The following is a 17,830-nucleotide window of genomic DNA, read 5'->3' on the forward strand; positions in this document are numbered from 1 at the left end:
ATAATCTTGAACACTAGAATTGTGTTACTCAATTTTGGCCACTATCACATATTGCTTGTATGAGAGCAGGGTTGTACTTGCCCTTCTAGGGATAAAATACACACACACACACACACGATTTACCACTAAGTATGATTTATCTAGCATATATTGATTGTTGCAGAAATGTGGCTTTTTGTTTCATTTAGCTCAGCACTTATGAATATTTTTTTCTTCCGTAGTGGTGTCCACCATGTCGAGCTTTGTTGCCAGAGTTACGAAAAGCATCAAAGCATCTTTATGGTCAGCTCAAGTTTGGTACACTAGATTGTACGGTTCACGAGGGACTCTGTAACATGGTAAGGCTAAGTATTAAATAGTTATTCTAATCAACATTTTTATAAAATAGTTTTTAAGTTAGACTGACAAAAGCTCTCTTTCAAATGTATATCTACATTTAGAAGAGTAACATTATTTGAACAAATAATTTCAACAAAATGATATAAAATTATGATTGGATTAAAACATGAGTAGACAACATAATTGAGTGAATGTAGACATGGTCTTATTTATCAAACTTGGGAAAATATTGTTTGATAAAATACATGGTCATTCAACTATTTAAAATCTTTATAATTTTTGATGTAATATCACTTTTGGGAGTCTATAGTTTTATTCTAGGTTTTCTTCATAATTCTCTTCTAAGTGTAGTTAGTAGCTAGAGATTTTAAAAATGAACAAGCTTTTTGAAACTTTTGTATACATAAAAATATGTTCTTAGGTTAATTAATATTCATTCTTCATTCCAAGAATAACTAGAAATTATATACCTCATGATGAAAGTATATAATACCACTTATAAAACATACTTGGAACAAGTATATGAAACCTAAATCAAATCAAGCTGTGACATCAGTGTTAAGGAAATCTAATGATAGAGGAACATGTTAAGTGACACCATGGGCATGAACTCTTCAAGTCCCAGCACGTAGAGGATTTTACAGGACAAACACCTAATTTATTGGACAGATGACACTGAAAAGCAGAGGAGATTAAAGAGACTCAAAAGACATATCCTTCAAATGAAGTGTTTAGGTCTTCTTGTTTGGATGCTGCTCAAACCAAGTGCAAAAAAATGAGCAAGCAATAATTGGGGAAATTTGAACACTGACAGGGTATCTGATAATTATCAGGAATTGTTCATTTTTAGATATTAAAATGACAGTGTAGTTGCATTTCAGGGAAAGTCCTTATATTTTAAATAGACTGAAATATGGATGAAATGATAAATCATCTGGAATTTGCTTTAGAATAATCTTGGTGTAGGGGTAGAGTTGGAAGGGAGAATAGATGAAATAAGTGTGGTGAGCAGATGATTGTAGCTACAAGAGTACTTGAGAACTTACTGCTCTCTGATTTTGTGTGTATTGTAAATATTTTATAAGAGGAAACTTTTTTAAAAAGATAGAAGAAGAGAAAAGGGGGAAAGGGAAGGGAAAAGAAAACAATAGGTTTTAAAAACATAGTAGAAGTTAATGTAGGGTGAAATCTTTATGGCATCTGTGTGAGGAGTAATCTCTCAGTCCACACACACAAGGTAAAAATTAATGTGAATGATTTTAACTATATTAAGTGTTAAAACTATTACCAAAGAAAAAGACACTATGAAGTTAAGACAACAGACTATTTGTAGCACTTGTAACTGATAAAGCATTAGTGCCAGAATATTTCAAGGCTACAAATCAATTTTTTTAAATAGACAAAATAAGAAAGTTTGTAGACTTTTTTTTTAGAAAAAGAATTCCAGCATAAAAAATGTTGCATTTCACTAGTCATCAGGAAAGTACAAATTACAGCAATCCATCAAATATACAAAAATTTAGAAATCTGACATTACAAGTATGTTGATAAATTATCCAGTCACACAATGTAATATCATAGAGCATTTAAACTAGGTCTATCTTTACCAGCATGGGTAACTCTCAAAAATACAATGTAAGGTGACAAAAACAAGTGCATAATAGCTTACAGAGTATGACAGAATTACAGAAAATTTTTAAGTGCTCAAACATTTTACTATACTGCCCAGGGATACATAAACATATCGCAAAGGAGGAAAACATCAGTAGAATGGACATATACTTATTTGAGGACATCGATTGCTCCTACTTTCATGAAGGAAAGCAAATAGGATCAAGAAAAAAGACCTTCTAGTAATACCAGTGTGATAAAGAAGTTAATCTTCCTTAAATATAGGGAAGGGGATGTGTGGGTATTTGTTAGATGATTTCTGTCTTCATTCTGTTTGAAATTTAACTGAACTATGTTTAAACAATAAGGCCTTTGGTTTTGAATGTCTTATATGTGACTTTGAAAAGATGCCAAGCAAGATACAAACTTAATGTGAAAAACAATAATTATCTTAATTTGAATTCTTCTAGTTTTTCTTTTTATCTAAACTATTAAATATTCTTTAGATAATTGAGTAAAATGTAAGGATTTAAAACTGTGGTGTCAAATTCACCTGCAGTAGAGGCCAGGGGTCATTACTCACTAATGAGTAATTAGTTGTTATGGAGAATAGACTAGAAACTACATGTTTAAGTGCTAAAAAGATTCCCAACACATGCTAATCAATCACTAAGTAGATTAACAAAACAACAATTATATCTGAGTTATTTGAATTTACACTCATTTTACAAATTTTGATAAATATTTCCATTGTTTTTCCTAAAATTATTTTTGAATCCTAGTCAATTTCAGAAAATTCCAATTTTCTACTGAGTGCTTATCAACTTTAAGGATGCAAAGTTTAGCTATAGTAAATTCACAAGATAGCCTTGTTAACTTTTAGAAAAGTTAAAACTTCAAAGAAATGCTTCCTGGGCCAGTGTTGATGTTACTCTGAGGAGGAACTTACAGTATTTTGTACTATAAAAACTACCTTGAATGATGAATAAAAGATGACCGTATTCTTAGGAAATGAGTCACAATTCCTTAAAATATGGTTGTATACACATTATTATCCTTGCTCCTTTGCTTCCTTTATTTTCTTCTAGACAAATTGGAGTATTATGGTTTCAAAAAGACTCAAGCCAGAGATTAGCCTGCTCTTTATAGCCTTATCCTCTTGGTTCAGGAGTCAAAAGGGCCCACACTCATAATTAGCCTTGCTCACTTTTCAGTGTTTCATTGCCCGTGGATTCTGTGGCTAATGGAGTAGCTATAAAAAGGGTAATTTATCAGTGCAACTGTAAATCCATTTTCTTTGCCAAATTTGGCCAGGCTAAAATTTTGCAATAACCCAGCAATTTAGCAATGGACTTTTTAAATGTTGTTACTTAAAAGCAAGCTGGTTATGAATTTGAAACCAATAGGTAAAATGCATAAAATCTTTCATTTGTATTCTCATTCCTAACAGTATAACATTCAGGCTTATCCAACAACAGTGGTATTCAACCAGTCCAACGTTCATGAATATGAAGGACATCACTCGGCTGAACAGATCTTGGAATTCATAGAGGTATTTTAAATTAATTTAATTTATAGTATTGTCAGTTGTAGAGGTAATTTAAATCATTATTTTGAAACAGCGAGCAAGTGAGGGAGGGGCAGAGAAGAAGAGAAAGAATCCCAAGCAGGCCCCATGCTGTCATGGCAGAGCCTGATGCAGGGCTTGATCTCTTGAACCGTGAGGTCATGACCTGGGCCAAGATCAAGATTTGGACATTTAACCAACTGAGCCACCCAGGGGCCCCTAAATTTTTTTTAAATAGTTTTTCATTTTGTGCTGTATTATTTATTATTATTTCCCCAGTGAAGCTAACACTTTTGTTAATATTACCCCATCATTGTAGACTAAAGCTTTGTTAAAACAGTATTTGGAGCAAGTGAGCTGTTAGGGAAGTTGTGCAGTATCTCCATTCAGACTGTCAGGAAAATAGAATAGTAGGCTTTTCAGTAATAATTAGAGGGTTATTTCCAAACCACTCATTGGTTCTAGAATAGAACTATATGGCTTTTGTAGACATCTAGGCACCTCTAAGCTTTTTGTCCCATCTCCTATCACCTTAAATACAGTTGCCTCTTTTCCCTACCTAAGATGATTTTAATGATACATAATAGTAAGAAAATATACCTTGATTTCAGAAGATTAATGGGCAAAGTCTAAATTAATTAGGAATCATTTGTCCTTTTTAAAATAATTCACTTTAGATTGTATTTTAAATATAAATAAGTATATTTTGATTCTTCAGAAACAGGAATTTTGGGGGCTTCTGTGTGTCTCGGTTGAGCATCCGACTCTTGATCTCAGCTCAGGTCATGATCCCAGGGTTGTGGGATCGGGCCCCGTGTTGGTCTCCACACTGAGCATAGAGACTTCTTAGGATTCTGGCTCTCCCTCTGCCCCTCTCCCCCACTTGTGCTCTCTCTAAAATTAAAAACAGAAACAAAAATAAACCAGGAACTTTTCTAAGTGATAACAGTTTGCCAAGAATGTATCAATACCTTTTTATATCAGTTATAATGAAAGTTAAATTCTCTTTAGGATCTTATGAATCCTTCAGTGATCTCCCTGACACCTACCACTTTCAGTGAACTAGTTAAACAAAGAAAACATGATGAAGTCTGGATGGTTGATTTCTACTCTCCATGGTGTCATCCATGTCAAGTTCTAATGCCAGAGTGGAAAAGAATGGCCCGGGTATAGTACAGTAGTTTATTTAAATCTTAACATTTAGCATTAATGTGTATTTAACAGAATTATTTTAAAACGGAGATGAACTCACCTCTAGATTATCACTCCCAATAGCTTTAATTACACCACTTAGATTTCAACTCTGTTTCACCTATCAGAATGGTATAGAATAATCTACCCTTACTTTTTCCTGTGTCACTTGTTTGGTATGTATCTGACGAAATTTCTGCCAAAGTCAACCCAAAGATCCCTTTATTTTCTATTAAAATTTTTCTACTCCTTTATTTTTAGAGCTTAACAATACAGTTTCTTCACAATATTGTGGGACTTAAAAAATAGCTTTCATCAGTAAAACATTTGGAATTTTAAGATTTCCTACAAATAGACATAGTGTTATAAATCATGAAAGATTGGGGAAAAGTTATTTCAATATGAGAATGGAAAATGAAATCAACTTTTATATTTCTAAGAAAAAATGAACAAACGGAAGAGTTAAAAGCGATTTCTAGTATTTAACATTTAAGATAATACAATTTTGTGCTCTTCTCAGTAAAATTTTTAAATTCAGGCATGAGTCAGTGTGCTGCAATGCATGTCTCTATTTGAAAAATAACTCTTTGAAATACCATTGCAGAGGTCTTCATTAGTTCCTGGTTTCTAACACTTAAGTTTTAGAAATACTTCATTTCCCCCCATAAGGTACATGTACGAAATCTGTTATTTAATCTGCAGTAATTGTAGTAAGGTTTTAACTGCAACATTACATTTTCAGTTCATTACTATATATATTCTGTTATGTTTTAAACCCTTACCCATTTTTATTTGGTGAAAATCACTGGTAAATAATATAAGAACCATCTCAAAATGATGATTTTTCTATTGTAAACATAGTTATGGAGGTAGTTTTATTGTAATCACTTTGATCTATTTTATCTCTCCTTTTTCTCTTTTATAGACATTAACTGGACTGATCAATGTAGGCAGTATAGACTGCCAACAGTATCATTCTTTTTGTGCCCAAGAAAATGTTCGGAGATACCCTGAGATAAGATTTTTTCCCCAAAAATCAAATAAAGCTTTTCAGTATCAGTAAGTGTTGCCTAAAATTTAAAGACATTTATTATAACCACTTATTTAGACAGTTAAAATTTAAAAGTTATCTTAGAGGCTTCTGGCTGGTTCAGCCAGAAGAGCATGTAACTCTTGATCTTGGGGTCATGACTTCAAGCCCCATGTTGGGTGTAGACATAAATAACTTTTTTTTTTAAGCTTATTTATTTGTTTATCTTAACTAAATAAAAGTTAACCCAACAAACATTTTTGGGGAGTCCACCATGTTTTAAGATAGTGTGCTAAGGAGAACCTCAGAAGATGAAAAAAAAGAAGAATTGAACAATCCCAATGTTCATGAAGCTGGCACTCCAGTATAGAGGAAGATAAAGAGAGGAAGCACTAACATTTATTAAGTCAGTATTTGGTTTCAGGTACTGTACTTGATCCTTCGCTCACATTATTTCCACTGGTCCTCACATATACCCTGAGAAATAAGAATTACTACCCTTTCCAGATAAGTAAACTGATCCACAGACCTTCATTAACTTTCCCAAGTCACACTGCTGCTTGGGGTTTCAGCCCAGGTCTGTGATCAGTGCCCATACTTGTTTCTACAACACCACATGGTATTTGAGGTAGACAACTCCAGTGCAAGGCAGAATATAAGGAATATTCTTTGAAAAGTAAAAACAGACCATGAATTTCAAAGAAGGAAAGGATCACAACTATGAGAGGAAATCACAAAAGGCTGCATTTACGAGGTGGCTTTTGACATGGGTCTTAAAAAGTACGTAGGAATTTGATAGACATAATAACCAGAGTAAATGTTCAGAAACTGAAGTCTCAGACATTTTGAGTTTCACCATTCCCGTGCTCCTATAGGAGATGTCCAGCAGGCAGCTAAACATTTAGGACTACCTGGAGCACAAAAAAACATCAAGACTAGAGAAAAATGTATTTGAGAAGCCATGTAAGCAGCGTTTGTAGCTAGGTGTAACTGAGAAGAGAGATCCTAAGTAGTCAGTCAGACTTTTAAACTGCTGCAATGAGATTGTTTTCTGAACATATCCAATAATAGGAAATAGTATTTACAACTTTCATATTTGCTCTTCTTTCAGTAGTTACAATGGTTGGAATAGAGATGCTTATTCCCTGAGGATTTGGGGTCTGGGGTGAGTAATTAAAAATATGCATCATTGCATAAAATAGATTCAGTGCTATTTACCTTCGTCTTATGTCTGCAGTTAAATTTACTGTAAGTTTTTTAAGGCTCTCACATTTTAAACTACTTAGTAAAGAATTATAATTTACCAAGATAGGGTTGTGCTTTATAGTCATTCTTTGAAGTCAGTTTTAACTTAGAAACTTTTGCTATATTTTAGATGTTTTCCTTGGTTTCATATAATGAAAAGTAATTTTGATCCCTTGCCACAGATTTTTACCTCAAGCATCCATAGATCTAACGCCTCAGACTTTCAATGAAAAAGTTATACAAGGGAAAAATCACTGGGTGGTTGATTTCTATGCTCCTTGGTGTGGACCTTGCCAAAATTTTGCTCCAGAGTTTGAGCTTTTGGCTAGGGTAAGTCTTGTCTATCTATATAAGTAAGTTGTAGTTACATGCATGTTTTAAAAATTAGATTATTTAAAAATTAGATAAAATAATTAGGTAAAGGTATATATGATTCTTTTTTTCTAAGAAGTTTCCTGTGAATTTTTTAAAAATCCCATTTCATTTCTATGAGTATCATCTTTGTGGTAGATTTCTTCCTTCTTTATTAATACTTTTGGCTAACATCTCTATCTTGATGGATGACATCATCTAACCATTAGAAACAACTCATTTCTCTTGCTTATTCCCTATTTCCTTCCTCCACCATTACTCTGCTGCCCACCAGCCCATCACTAGATCCTGTCCTGCCTCTTAAGTGCCTTTCAAATCTGTCATCTCCTCGTCATGTCCTCTGCTAGCCTTTCTCTTCAAGCCCTCTTCATCTCTTCCAGACTTCTCATGTGTGCCTTTTAACGAGTCTCACATTGCCAGTCTGCCTTATTCAGTTCTGCCCTGCTGATCTTTCTAAAATACTGCCTTCTCTGGCTTCCTGTTAGCCAAGTTTCTTGACTTACAACCTTGATTGCAGGTCTCTGGTGGGACCCTTCCTGCCTCTTCAGCTTTATCTCTGTCACCACCCCACACCTCACAGTTCAGACAGCAAAATACTCCAGGTTTGCTGAGCAGATACTGTTCCCTCTCTCTAAAATGCCTTTTCGTTATTAGTCATCTGAATCTTTCTCTCCTTATCCTACAAAATCCAGCTACATTGGCACTTCTGTATTCTCTGTCCTTCTCAGTGTCACTTTGATGTCTTGTACTCCATTTGGTGTACTTACACAGTGAATAAATATTTAGATATCTATCTCCTCCATAAGACTGGAGCTTCTTGAGGGCAAGGTACAGGTCTTAGTCTAACTCCGGAAATGCTTATAAAATTTAACTGAATGCATAACAGAATACAGTCTGATTTTTTCTTGTTTCTGTCCCCATCATCCTGTTAATGACCTAATCCAGATTGTTAGCATTCTTGCTTCAGGGAGCTTTGCCTGGGCTACAAAACACTCACTTAGAGTGAGAAAGCTCCAGTTTCACCAGTCTAAAGCAAAAGTTGACAATCCTAACCCATCAGGATTTTTTAGCAAAGGGACTTCAAAGCTCCTAGGTGTCATGAAAGATTATTTGTTATTGGATCATCCTTCAAATAAGTTCTTCATCTTTCTTGCTTACTTGATCTTCTTTTCCTCTTGTGCTTCCTTTTTCTCCAGTAATTCTAACAAAATGTTTTCATTCCCTTGTATACTGAAAAACTTAGCTTAGTTATATATTTTATAACACACCTATATCTTGGATATGCCAGAAAGTTATTAAATATGAAAAAGATCATTCAACAAATCCTAAGCACTAGGTGAGAAGCATTACGGTAAGTACTAGAGCTATAGAAATTGAAAGACAAAAGTTACATGTCTGAGGTTTTATTCTAGTGGGAAGATAACATGCAAATAAATACATTTAATACAGCAGGATCATTGCTCTAGTGAAATGAGAGGGGAGCAAGGACATGGGAGGAAGAAAGAGTCTTGCCAGGAAAAGACAAAAGGCTCCACCGAAAACTTGGGATTTGAGATGAGAATTACAACGTGACCAGGAGTCTGGCACATGACCAGGAGTTTGGCTAGAGAGTCCTCCGAGCAGAGAGGACAGTATTTGCAGAGATGCAGGGATGCAAGAGAGTGGTGCATGTTCGGTCAACTTCACTGTTGGTCCAGACTACCAGAGTGTAAAGACAGAAGGGGAATGGCAAAAACTCAGGCTTAGTAAATAATTGAGGAAGAGAAGGTTTGGTCCTCTTTCTTTGTGATTTCATATTGTTCAGAATAAGTTCTGTATAAGCACTAGGGGAAAACTATTGGATATGGTAGGATCCATTTTACATTTTAGAAAGAGCACTTTGGATCGAACTGTACACAGGCCAGCAAGGCCAGAGAACGATATGAGAGCACCAGAAACAATATGGTGTTCCTTTATAAGCAATTGAAGATACAAGTCAACTAATGTTAAAGATAAACATTTTGTAAATTTCTCTGACCTTCAGTATAAGTGTGTTTCTGCATGCAGCTTTGCTGCTGCCCTAACCCCTCTTGAGTAAGCCAGCATTGGCCACAAAACTAGAGGCAGCAAAGGTATTTTAATTGTTCTGAAGTGAGAGATGTTATCTGAACCGGGATGAAGGTAATGGTGATAGAAAGAATGGGACAAATGTAAAAGAGATAAAAGAATAGGATTTAATGTCCAATTAATTATGGTAAGTGTGACAGAGAAAGAAGTCTAAGATGGCCCTAGTTTCTGGCTTGAATGAGGGAATAGTAGGACAGAAGGAAGAGTAGGTAAAGGGAAAGGATCTGTGTTAGGAATCATCTGTGCAGGATGCTTGTTTAGTTGAACCAGGCCAGTACATAGGTGAGTGTGAAATCAGGGGAGGTTGGGCTGAGCAGCACTTCTCGGCACATTTATATATAAAATCTCCCTTGGGAGATTGCTCACAGTGAAAAAAGTGTTCACCATAGATGCAACTGTGATTAAATACTATAATTTGAGAGGCAGGTGTAGAAAGAGGTCCCCATGCTAGAAATGAGATAGTACAGCCTGAGGAGTAAGAAAGCCAAGAGAGAATAGTGATAGATGCCAAGAAAGAAAAAAGAAAGGCATGTTTAGCAATGTCAGGTACCCATTAAGACTGAAAAGTGTCCATTCAGTTTGGTCAAGTAGTCACTGCAGAACTTACAGCAGTTTCAGTGGAGGGAGCAGTAAAAACAGAAGCTAGACTAAAATCTGTTGATAAATGAGATGATGAGGGAGGAAAAGCAATGAAAGACTAACCTCAAAAAGAGAAGCAAGGAGGTAGCTAGAGGAACCAGTACAATTAAGAAAAGAATCCTGTTTTGACCCACATGCACATACCCCAAAGAGCATGTAAGACACCTGACAGAGAGGAACTGGAGAATGTAGGTGTCGACAGCCTTCTGCAAAATGAAGAGTGTTACCTCAGCAGGTGAGACCAGAGAATGGGAGAAGGCGTTTGAGGACAGAATCGGGAGTTTGTGGTGTGATGGACAAGGTATGGGAACCAGGAAGGAGTTTTTCTTGATAAGAGCCACTAAAAAATTTGGAAGCAATCTTACTATTATGGAAAGGATTAAAACTTAAGTTTTTGAAATAAGTCTTTATTATTACAAAGATGTGAAAATTTTAGTATCATGTTGCCTTGTGGTTGCCAAAATAGTTTATACCACAGTGAATGGCAAACCCCACTTCTCTCTTTTCAGATGATTAAAGGAAAAGTGAAAGCTGGAAAAGTAGACTGTCAGGCTTATGCTCAAACATGCCAGAAAGCTGGTATCAGAGCCTATCCAACTGTTAAATTTTATCCCTACGAAAAAGCAAAGGTATGTATTTGGCGTTCCCATATGTGCCTTTCTTTTAGCAGACCCAGTTGAAAAGGTTTGTTATTAGTGTGAAGGTTTTCATTAGCTTCTCCTCCCTTTGTCATGTTTTATTTTATTGCATATTACTGAAGCTTCTTTTCACATATACCTCAAGTGATTTTCAAAGGTTTTTCTGTCTCAAAGTTGATATGATCCACTCCTTAAAATTTTTATACTAGTGAATTACAGAAACTACTAAAGACACATAGCAGGATACTAGAGTAGTTTTTTCTGAGTGGAGAAATCAACATAATTATATTCTGTGAAGTTTTATATTTTCTACTTTTATACAATTAACATATTACCTTTATTATTATTTTTTCCAGGAAAGGAAAAAATTAAAAGAATACTATCATACTTTTGAAGTAGACTAGTACCTGAACATTTGTCTTGAGGAATATTTATTAGTGGTTTAGACTGCAAAATAAAAGTTAGGGTCCATGGCTTGATCACAACTCCCTTCTTTGGGCCACTGACAATATGCTTTTTTTTTTTTTTCCCCAAAAAGAAAATTAGACATTTACCAATGGATCTTAAAACTCAGGCGATAACCTCTACTATCATTTATATAAATGCATATATCTTTCAACCACTGTAATTGCTAACTGAAAATACTCATGACTTTTGCTATCTTCCTGAGTAAAAGAATGATATTTTTGACAATAGAATTGTAATTAAATAAATAAGGATTTGCCATGTATTCATGTTTTATGGTAAAACATTTCAAATAAATATATTTTTTGAGAAGGAATATCAGCTTAACATGTCAGGTTATTTATTGGAAATTATATTTTAAAATAGAGTTAAATAAATTAGATGGAATTTAGAAGTCTAGAATTGTCAACTAGCTGTTTCAGTGAAGGACTTTGATTGGTCCAAGAGGCTAATTCTGTCTTAAAAACAGCCTAGGGTAAACATCTCAATGAGAGTAAAGGAGCTTATATCAGGATCTGAATTCACTAAATCCCTTTGGAATCACTAGCTCTGCTTTCTAATTCTCAGAATAGCTGAGAAATGGGTAGCATAAGTAGGGGTCTCAGGTAGAATGATGTAAGCAAAGTATCAATATAATGAGCAGTCACAGCTTCTATCTGGCCATAGAAGGAGCTCTTTGAAAAGATGATGTTACCATGTGTCTAGAGGAGCCCCGAGGACATTAGACACCAAAATATCCCTGTACAAACCGAGACAGGTGGCATCCAGAAGACCAGACCAGATTTGAAAACCAAAGCAGAATAATGATTGCAGTTAACAGCAGTACAAACCAGGTGGGCAGGTACACAAAAAAGCAAGATCTTAACAGATAGTGTGGAGTTCCCACTAGGAAGCAGGAAGCAAATGACTCCAGATCCAAAGTAAAGCTTGAAATATTGACCTGCCCCCTTCACTGCTTTTCAGCCACCTTCCTACTGTGGGCAGATGAAAACCAGGAGATACACATTACTTTCTAGTGTTGTAGTTGGTCAGGTTTTTAACTGTGCCAATGACATATGTATAAGATTAGAATGATTCGAGTCCTCTGGGGGATGGCTTTTCTTTATATTTTAGTTGTTTTGAATTAGATTAGATTAGTTAGAGCTGGCAATGCATTTTTCCCAAGGAAATAACTTTAAATGTGTTCATAACAGTATCATATTTAAGTAAATTATGAGTTAACTGCTTTGTAGCATTATTTCCTTGAAGAAATTTGAGTTTTAAACATTTAGAACTTTAAGGAATAGTCAAGTTTCTTAGATGCAAATGTCATGTTTTGATTAGACACCTAAAAGATTATAAGAAGAATGTTTTTTATTTTAGAGAAACATTTGGGGAGAGCAAATAGATACCAGAGATCCAAAAGAGATTGCAACCTTAATATATGAAAAATTGAAAAATCTTCAAAATCATGGAAAGAGAGATAAGGTAAGGACTAAATCTAGAGCTGACTTCAGCCAGCTTTATACTGTACCTTATATTTATCAATAAACAGGTACAATGGAAGCTTCAAAAAATAGTAAAGTTGAAGTTTCTTAATTCAAAAATAGGACAATCAGAATGTAACCTCTGTATATTGAAAAGTGCAGAAATTTGCACAAGTACAACCATTTAAAACATAGTGAACTATGGCCATAAATTATTTAGATTTTGTTAAAATGTAAATAAAGTATTGACTTGTTAGGAATAAATACACTGGAGCCTCGTAACATACTTTGCATAGCAGATTTTCTTTTGGTATAGTCAGGATGTATCAGAACCCATACTCATTTCAGCCCCTCCTAGAATTTTATCAGTCAAACAGTGCAACCTCTGCTATTCTTTGGAAGAAGTGTTCATTTTTTCTTTTTTAAGTCATTGTCATTCTGGGACATACAAACAGACCAAAGAGTCCGTGAATGCTGGAATGCTTTCTGAGTGGAACTTAATAAAATCACATAGAAGTTTCTTGGATTGTTTCCCTATAAGGTGAAAGAAGAACAAAAGAACCAGCGCATATTCTGGAGAGGGCTAGAGATGTCTGGCTTTATAGAACCATATTAGAACTGCACACTCCAGTATAAAAAGCCTTACATCCTGTATCAAGGGTTACATTTTATCCAAATCTAAAAGATAGGAAAGAGATGGTTACAATTATTTCCTTGGGTTTAGGGAACAAAAATGTTTTTCTGGTGTTTTGATTTATTTTCCCTTCCTCAAGAGGTTTTAAAGTGTGACTTTTATCTTAAGTTAAACATTTGAGGGGCGCCTGGGTGGCGCAGTCGGTTGAGCGTCCGACTTCAGCCAGGTCACGATCTCGCCGTCTGGGAGTTCGAGCCCCGCGTCAGGCTCTGGGCTGATGGCTCAGAGCCTGGAGCCTGTTTCCGATTCTGTGTCTCCCTCTCTCTCTGCCCCTCCCCCGTTCATGCTCTGTCTCTCTCTGTCCCAAAAATAAATAAACGTTGAAAAAAAAAAAAACAAACAAAACATTTGAGGGGCACCTGGGTGGCTCAGTCGGTTGAGCGTCCAGCTTTGGCTCAGGTCATGATCTCACAGTCTGTGAGTTCGAGCCCTGCGTCAGGCTCTGTGCTGACAGTTCAGAACCTGGAGCCTGCTTCGGATTCTGTGTCCCCCTCTCTCTCTGCCCCTCCCCCATTCATGCTCTGTCTCTCTCTGTCTCAGAAATAAATAAACATTAAAAAAATTTAAAAAACAAAAAAAAAAAGCATTTGAAACAGAAAATGATAGCCAGAATATCAGAATTGAAATTCAGTTTAGAAAGGTACCAAAATATGACTGTAAAACTGTAATTGATAGTATCTGCATGAGCAGGTAAGAACTAAGAGATATCCCTTTTCCTTTCCATTGTTATATTTAGGCAAGGTATATTTCATATGGTGATCCATTAAATATTTTTTTAAAGATAAAGTACTATAAACTAACCAACATTTTAATGTAAATTCATACTTTTTTCTTTCAATCACTTCTACATTATTGTAGGATGAACTTTAGTGATGATGAAGATGAAGAAAAAAGAGAAAAGGAATTCTAACAAATGACATCAAGAAGACCTCTTTAGGACGTTGCTGCATTCTGGGTCGGAATAAATGAACATTGGAATTGTAATTGCACTGTCTGAATTCTGTACAACATTGGTATAAATGAAAGGTCTGCAAGCTTTTTCTGTAAAAGGCCGGATCGTAAATATTTTAAGTTTTGTAGACCATGTACAGTTGTCACATATTCCTTTGTTTGCTTTGTTTACAACCCTTTAAAAAGTTAAAATTGTTCTTAGCTCAGGGCCATGCACAAACAGGCCAAGCCACATTCAGTCCATGGGCCATAGATTGCTGACCTCTGGAAATGACCACATTCAGTCCATGGGCCATAGATTGCTGACCTCTGGAAATGATACTAAAACTGGCTGGCTCAAACAGCAGCCTGCTCTGTCATGTACATATATGTCTGGGATCTATTCCCTCAAGTTTTGTGGCTGGCCTGAAAAGAAAAACTTGGCATTTAGTTACCTGTTTTAAAGATTGTGTGAAATGGATTCTGACCATAGTTTCTTTAAAAAAAAAAACACACGATGTGGCAAGCAGATACCCTATTTTCATGCTGTATTATAGTGAAGAGATTTTTTTTTCTTTCCTTTCTAAAGGTTGAAGAACTGATTTTAATTTTTCACAATTGAGAAAAAATTTTTAACAATCCAATAGATTTCTACAGCATCTAGAAATACCTGAGGAAAACAATATTTATAGCTATTAACTGGGCACTGTAGAGTATCCCAAATATATCAGTATTTAGAGTTCTATATTTTAAAGATCTATGTTCATTTATTTTCTGAATTGCTTTCATAAATGTTTTCCCTGTGATAGCAGTTGACTTTTGAAGCATTGTTCTAATATTTATGGTTTTGCCTTTTGGACTTTGTTTTGATATAGATCCTCTATTTGCCTTCCCCATAGTTGAGGTTTTTCACTCTTGTCTGATTTGTTACTCAGATACAAAAAGTGTGCAGGCTTGTTTCACTATGACTCATAATGACATTGTGGTTATTCCAGTTGTTAGTTTGCTGCTGGAGGCTGCTGTTTCCAGATAAATATTGTCATAACTGAACTTATTTTTTTAAGAAAATCAATTATATAAATCTAAGGATGGGATCTTTTAATTTCTCGGTTGTTCAGACTAAAAGAATCCAAGAAGTTTTTGCTCACATTTTCACAAAACATTGTCAATAAAGTGCAGTAATTTAGTTACAGTTGAGAGTTCATGGAATGGTAAAAATTCTGATCAAAAGAGGTCAGTGAATTAACAACAGTTTTCTCAAAAACTTACTAGGATTCTACTTTATTATATTGGAAGCGTTTTATTTTTTTTAATGTTACTTTATCTCCTTTTTATCACTGTAATTTCTACAAAAACAGATTTTATTTTCAAGTCTAACCCAATCCCTCATATTCTCTCCTACTTTGCTTCAGTTGTATCCTTGGAGTCCTAACCTTGGATTCCACATCATATACGTGGGCAGTTTCAGAACACCCACCACTTCTAACCTTAATTCAACCTTTCTGAATTATGATCAGTAATGGCAAGTGTCTTTCATTTATTAAATTTTCACTGCCTAGAAATCTTTCAAAATTGGCTTGCTTCTATAAGAATGTCAAAATCGAAGACCTAAAGAAGTCTTGGTAAATATTTATTGAATTAATGTACCAATTATTTGAATACCACTGTGCTGGACAGTGAAGCATATGTAGAAGGAATCCAAGGGATTGTCCCTGTCTCCCGTGTGTCTATTATAATTCACAGTTCTGACAGTGAACCCATAAACAGGTTTAAAGGTACCTAAACTACTACCCATACATATAATTCCAGACTTACTAAGAAACATTTTAGGCAGTAAAAAAAAAAAAATTAAACAATATGTATCCTGTCTAAGGATAGACCTGTCTAAACTTGGTCTAAGTATGTGCCTGTGGAATTGGCTCTAAAGCCAGGGCTGCTGGTAGTCATGTTAAATAGTGTGTATATATATATATATATATATATATATATATATATATATATATCCTACAGTATCCATCAGGAGGCTATTGTCTACAGTCATCTCAGTGTTGAAAACAGCTGGCAGAATTAAAGGTTTTAACAGCCATGTAAGTAGAGCACTCTGAAGAGTGCCTGATAAAACATGCCCTTTCTCTCAGAAACACTATTTTTGTGTGCAGCTAGCCTTGGGTATCACAGCACCATATCTGGCACACCAGGGAGTATTCTATCAGGCATCTGTATTTGGAAATTAGATACATTTAAATATGTGACTATAGGAAATTTGGAGTTTGTGTTTTTTACATTAATGTGCGTACTTATTCCAATTACCCAAATTTTATTTAAGGTCTTTTATATCGTTTTTACTTAAAGTATATGATTAAGATAAAAAAAATGAGATTATTTTTATATGGTAAAAGTTTTCCTTAAATTTTTGCATTTTCTAACAGTATTCAAAGCAGGCATTTTCTTAGGTACAGTTATCAGAATTGCTGTGTTGTTTCCCATGGGACACACTTACATTTATGTAAGTCTTTAATGAGGTAATATTTTTAAGCCATTTTAAGAGAATTTTTGTATAATTAGTCCATAGGTTTACCAAACTCAGGTAAATGTCTTAAATTAGACCTATTTGGTCCATCCTAACTGTTAAATAGTACCAAGTTTAAATTAACAAAGTGCATTTTAAATTTTCTATAGTGATTCCTATAAGTGATTCTGAAGATGAAAGGAAATGATCTTTGTAGTAATATGCTACTTCCACATATACTGAAACTTTTTTTTTTTATTTTAACGTTTATTTATTTTTGAGACAGAGACAGAGCATGAACAGGGGAGGGTCAGAGAGAGAGAGGGAGACACAGAACCTGAAACAGTCTCCAGGCTCTGAGCTGCCAGCACAGAGTCTGACACGGGGCTCGAACTCACAGACCGCGAGATCATGACCTGAGCCGGAGTTGGACGCTTAACCAACTGAGCCACCCAGGCACCCCATATACTGAAACTTTTAAATACACCCAGATTCCTCTGGTGAATACCTTATTTTCAGTAAGAGTAATGACAGGTCAACCACCATGCTAAATAGAACTGTATTATCATATCTAAAAATGTTAGTAATTCACAACTTGAGTCTCTTTTATATTTAACAGTAGATTTGCACTTAGATTCATATCCTGTCACCCAGTCCCCTTGTTAGGAAGGAGTTGGATTCATTTTGTGAAAGGTGATTAACCCAAAGTACAGCTAGAGGCTGATGCCAGACTAGCTGATATGGTATCTTGATCAGTTCATTGCATTGTCTGATCACTTGATCATTGTTTAGTACCTGCTGTCCTCTTCAAAAAAGATCAAAAGACCTATTCAAAAAGATCTGTGCTAATGTCTATGAAAAATTTTTCCATGTTAATTACTGATAGAGAACTCTTCATTAAATAACTGCTATTCCAAACATTTTATGTGAGGAGGTAAAATACTAAAATATATGTATCGGTTCCAACAGAAGGTAGTGAGATAGATAGGCTCCTGAATTCACCTTCTCCCATGGACACACTGAACATA

At 35.1% G+C, this 17,830-nt stretch overlaps 1 protein-coding gene across 2 annotated transcripts in view; it reads left to right on the forward strand.

The window, feature by feature from the left end:
• The window catches only part of DNAJC10 (DnaJ heat shock protein family (Hsp40) member C10), a 52,674-nt gene extending 37,113 nt beyond the window's left edge, over nt 1–15,561 (forward strand). For both annotated transcript variants that reach the window (XM_045480425.1, XM_045480424.1), the window contains exons 15-23: nt 222–338; nt 3,401–3,502; nt 4,529–4,684; nt 5,634–5,767; nt 6,850–6,903; nt 7,166–7,313; nt 10,610–10,729; nt 12,566–12,670; nt 14,222–15,561. In XM_045480425.1, the coding sequence (XP_045336381.1) occupies nt 222–338; nt 3,401–3,502; nt 4,529–4,684; nt 5,634–5,767; nt 6,850–6,903; nt 7,166–7,313; nt 10,610–10,729; nt 12,566–12,670; nt 14,222–14,233 (948 nt within the window). In that variant the 3' untranslated portion in view covers nt 14,234–15,561. The remainder of the gene's footprint in view (nt 1–221; nt 339–3,400; nt 3,503–4,528; nt 4,685–5,633; nt 5,768–6,849; nt 6,904–7,165; nt 7,314–10,609; nt 10,730–12,565; nt 12,671–14,221) is intronic.
• The last annotated feature ends 2,269 nt before the right edge of the window (nt 15,562–17,830 follow it).

Source organism: Leopardus geoffroyi, chromosome C1, assembly GCF_018350155.1.
Source record: "Leopardus geoffroyi isolate Oge1 chromosome C1, O.geoffroyi_Oge1_pat1.0, whole genome shotgun sequence".
NCBI classification, from domain to species: domain Eukaryota; kingdom Metazoa; phylum Chordata; class Mammalia; order Carnivora; family Felidae; genus Leopardus; species Leopardus geoffroyi.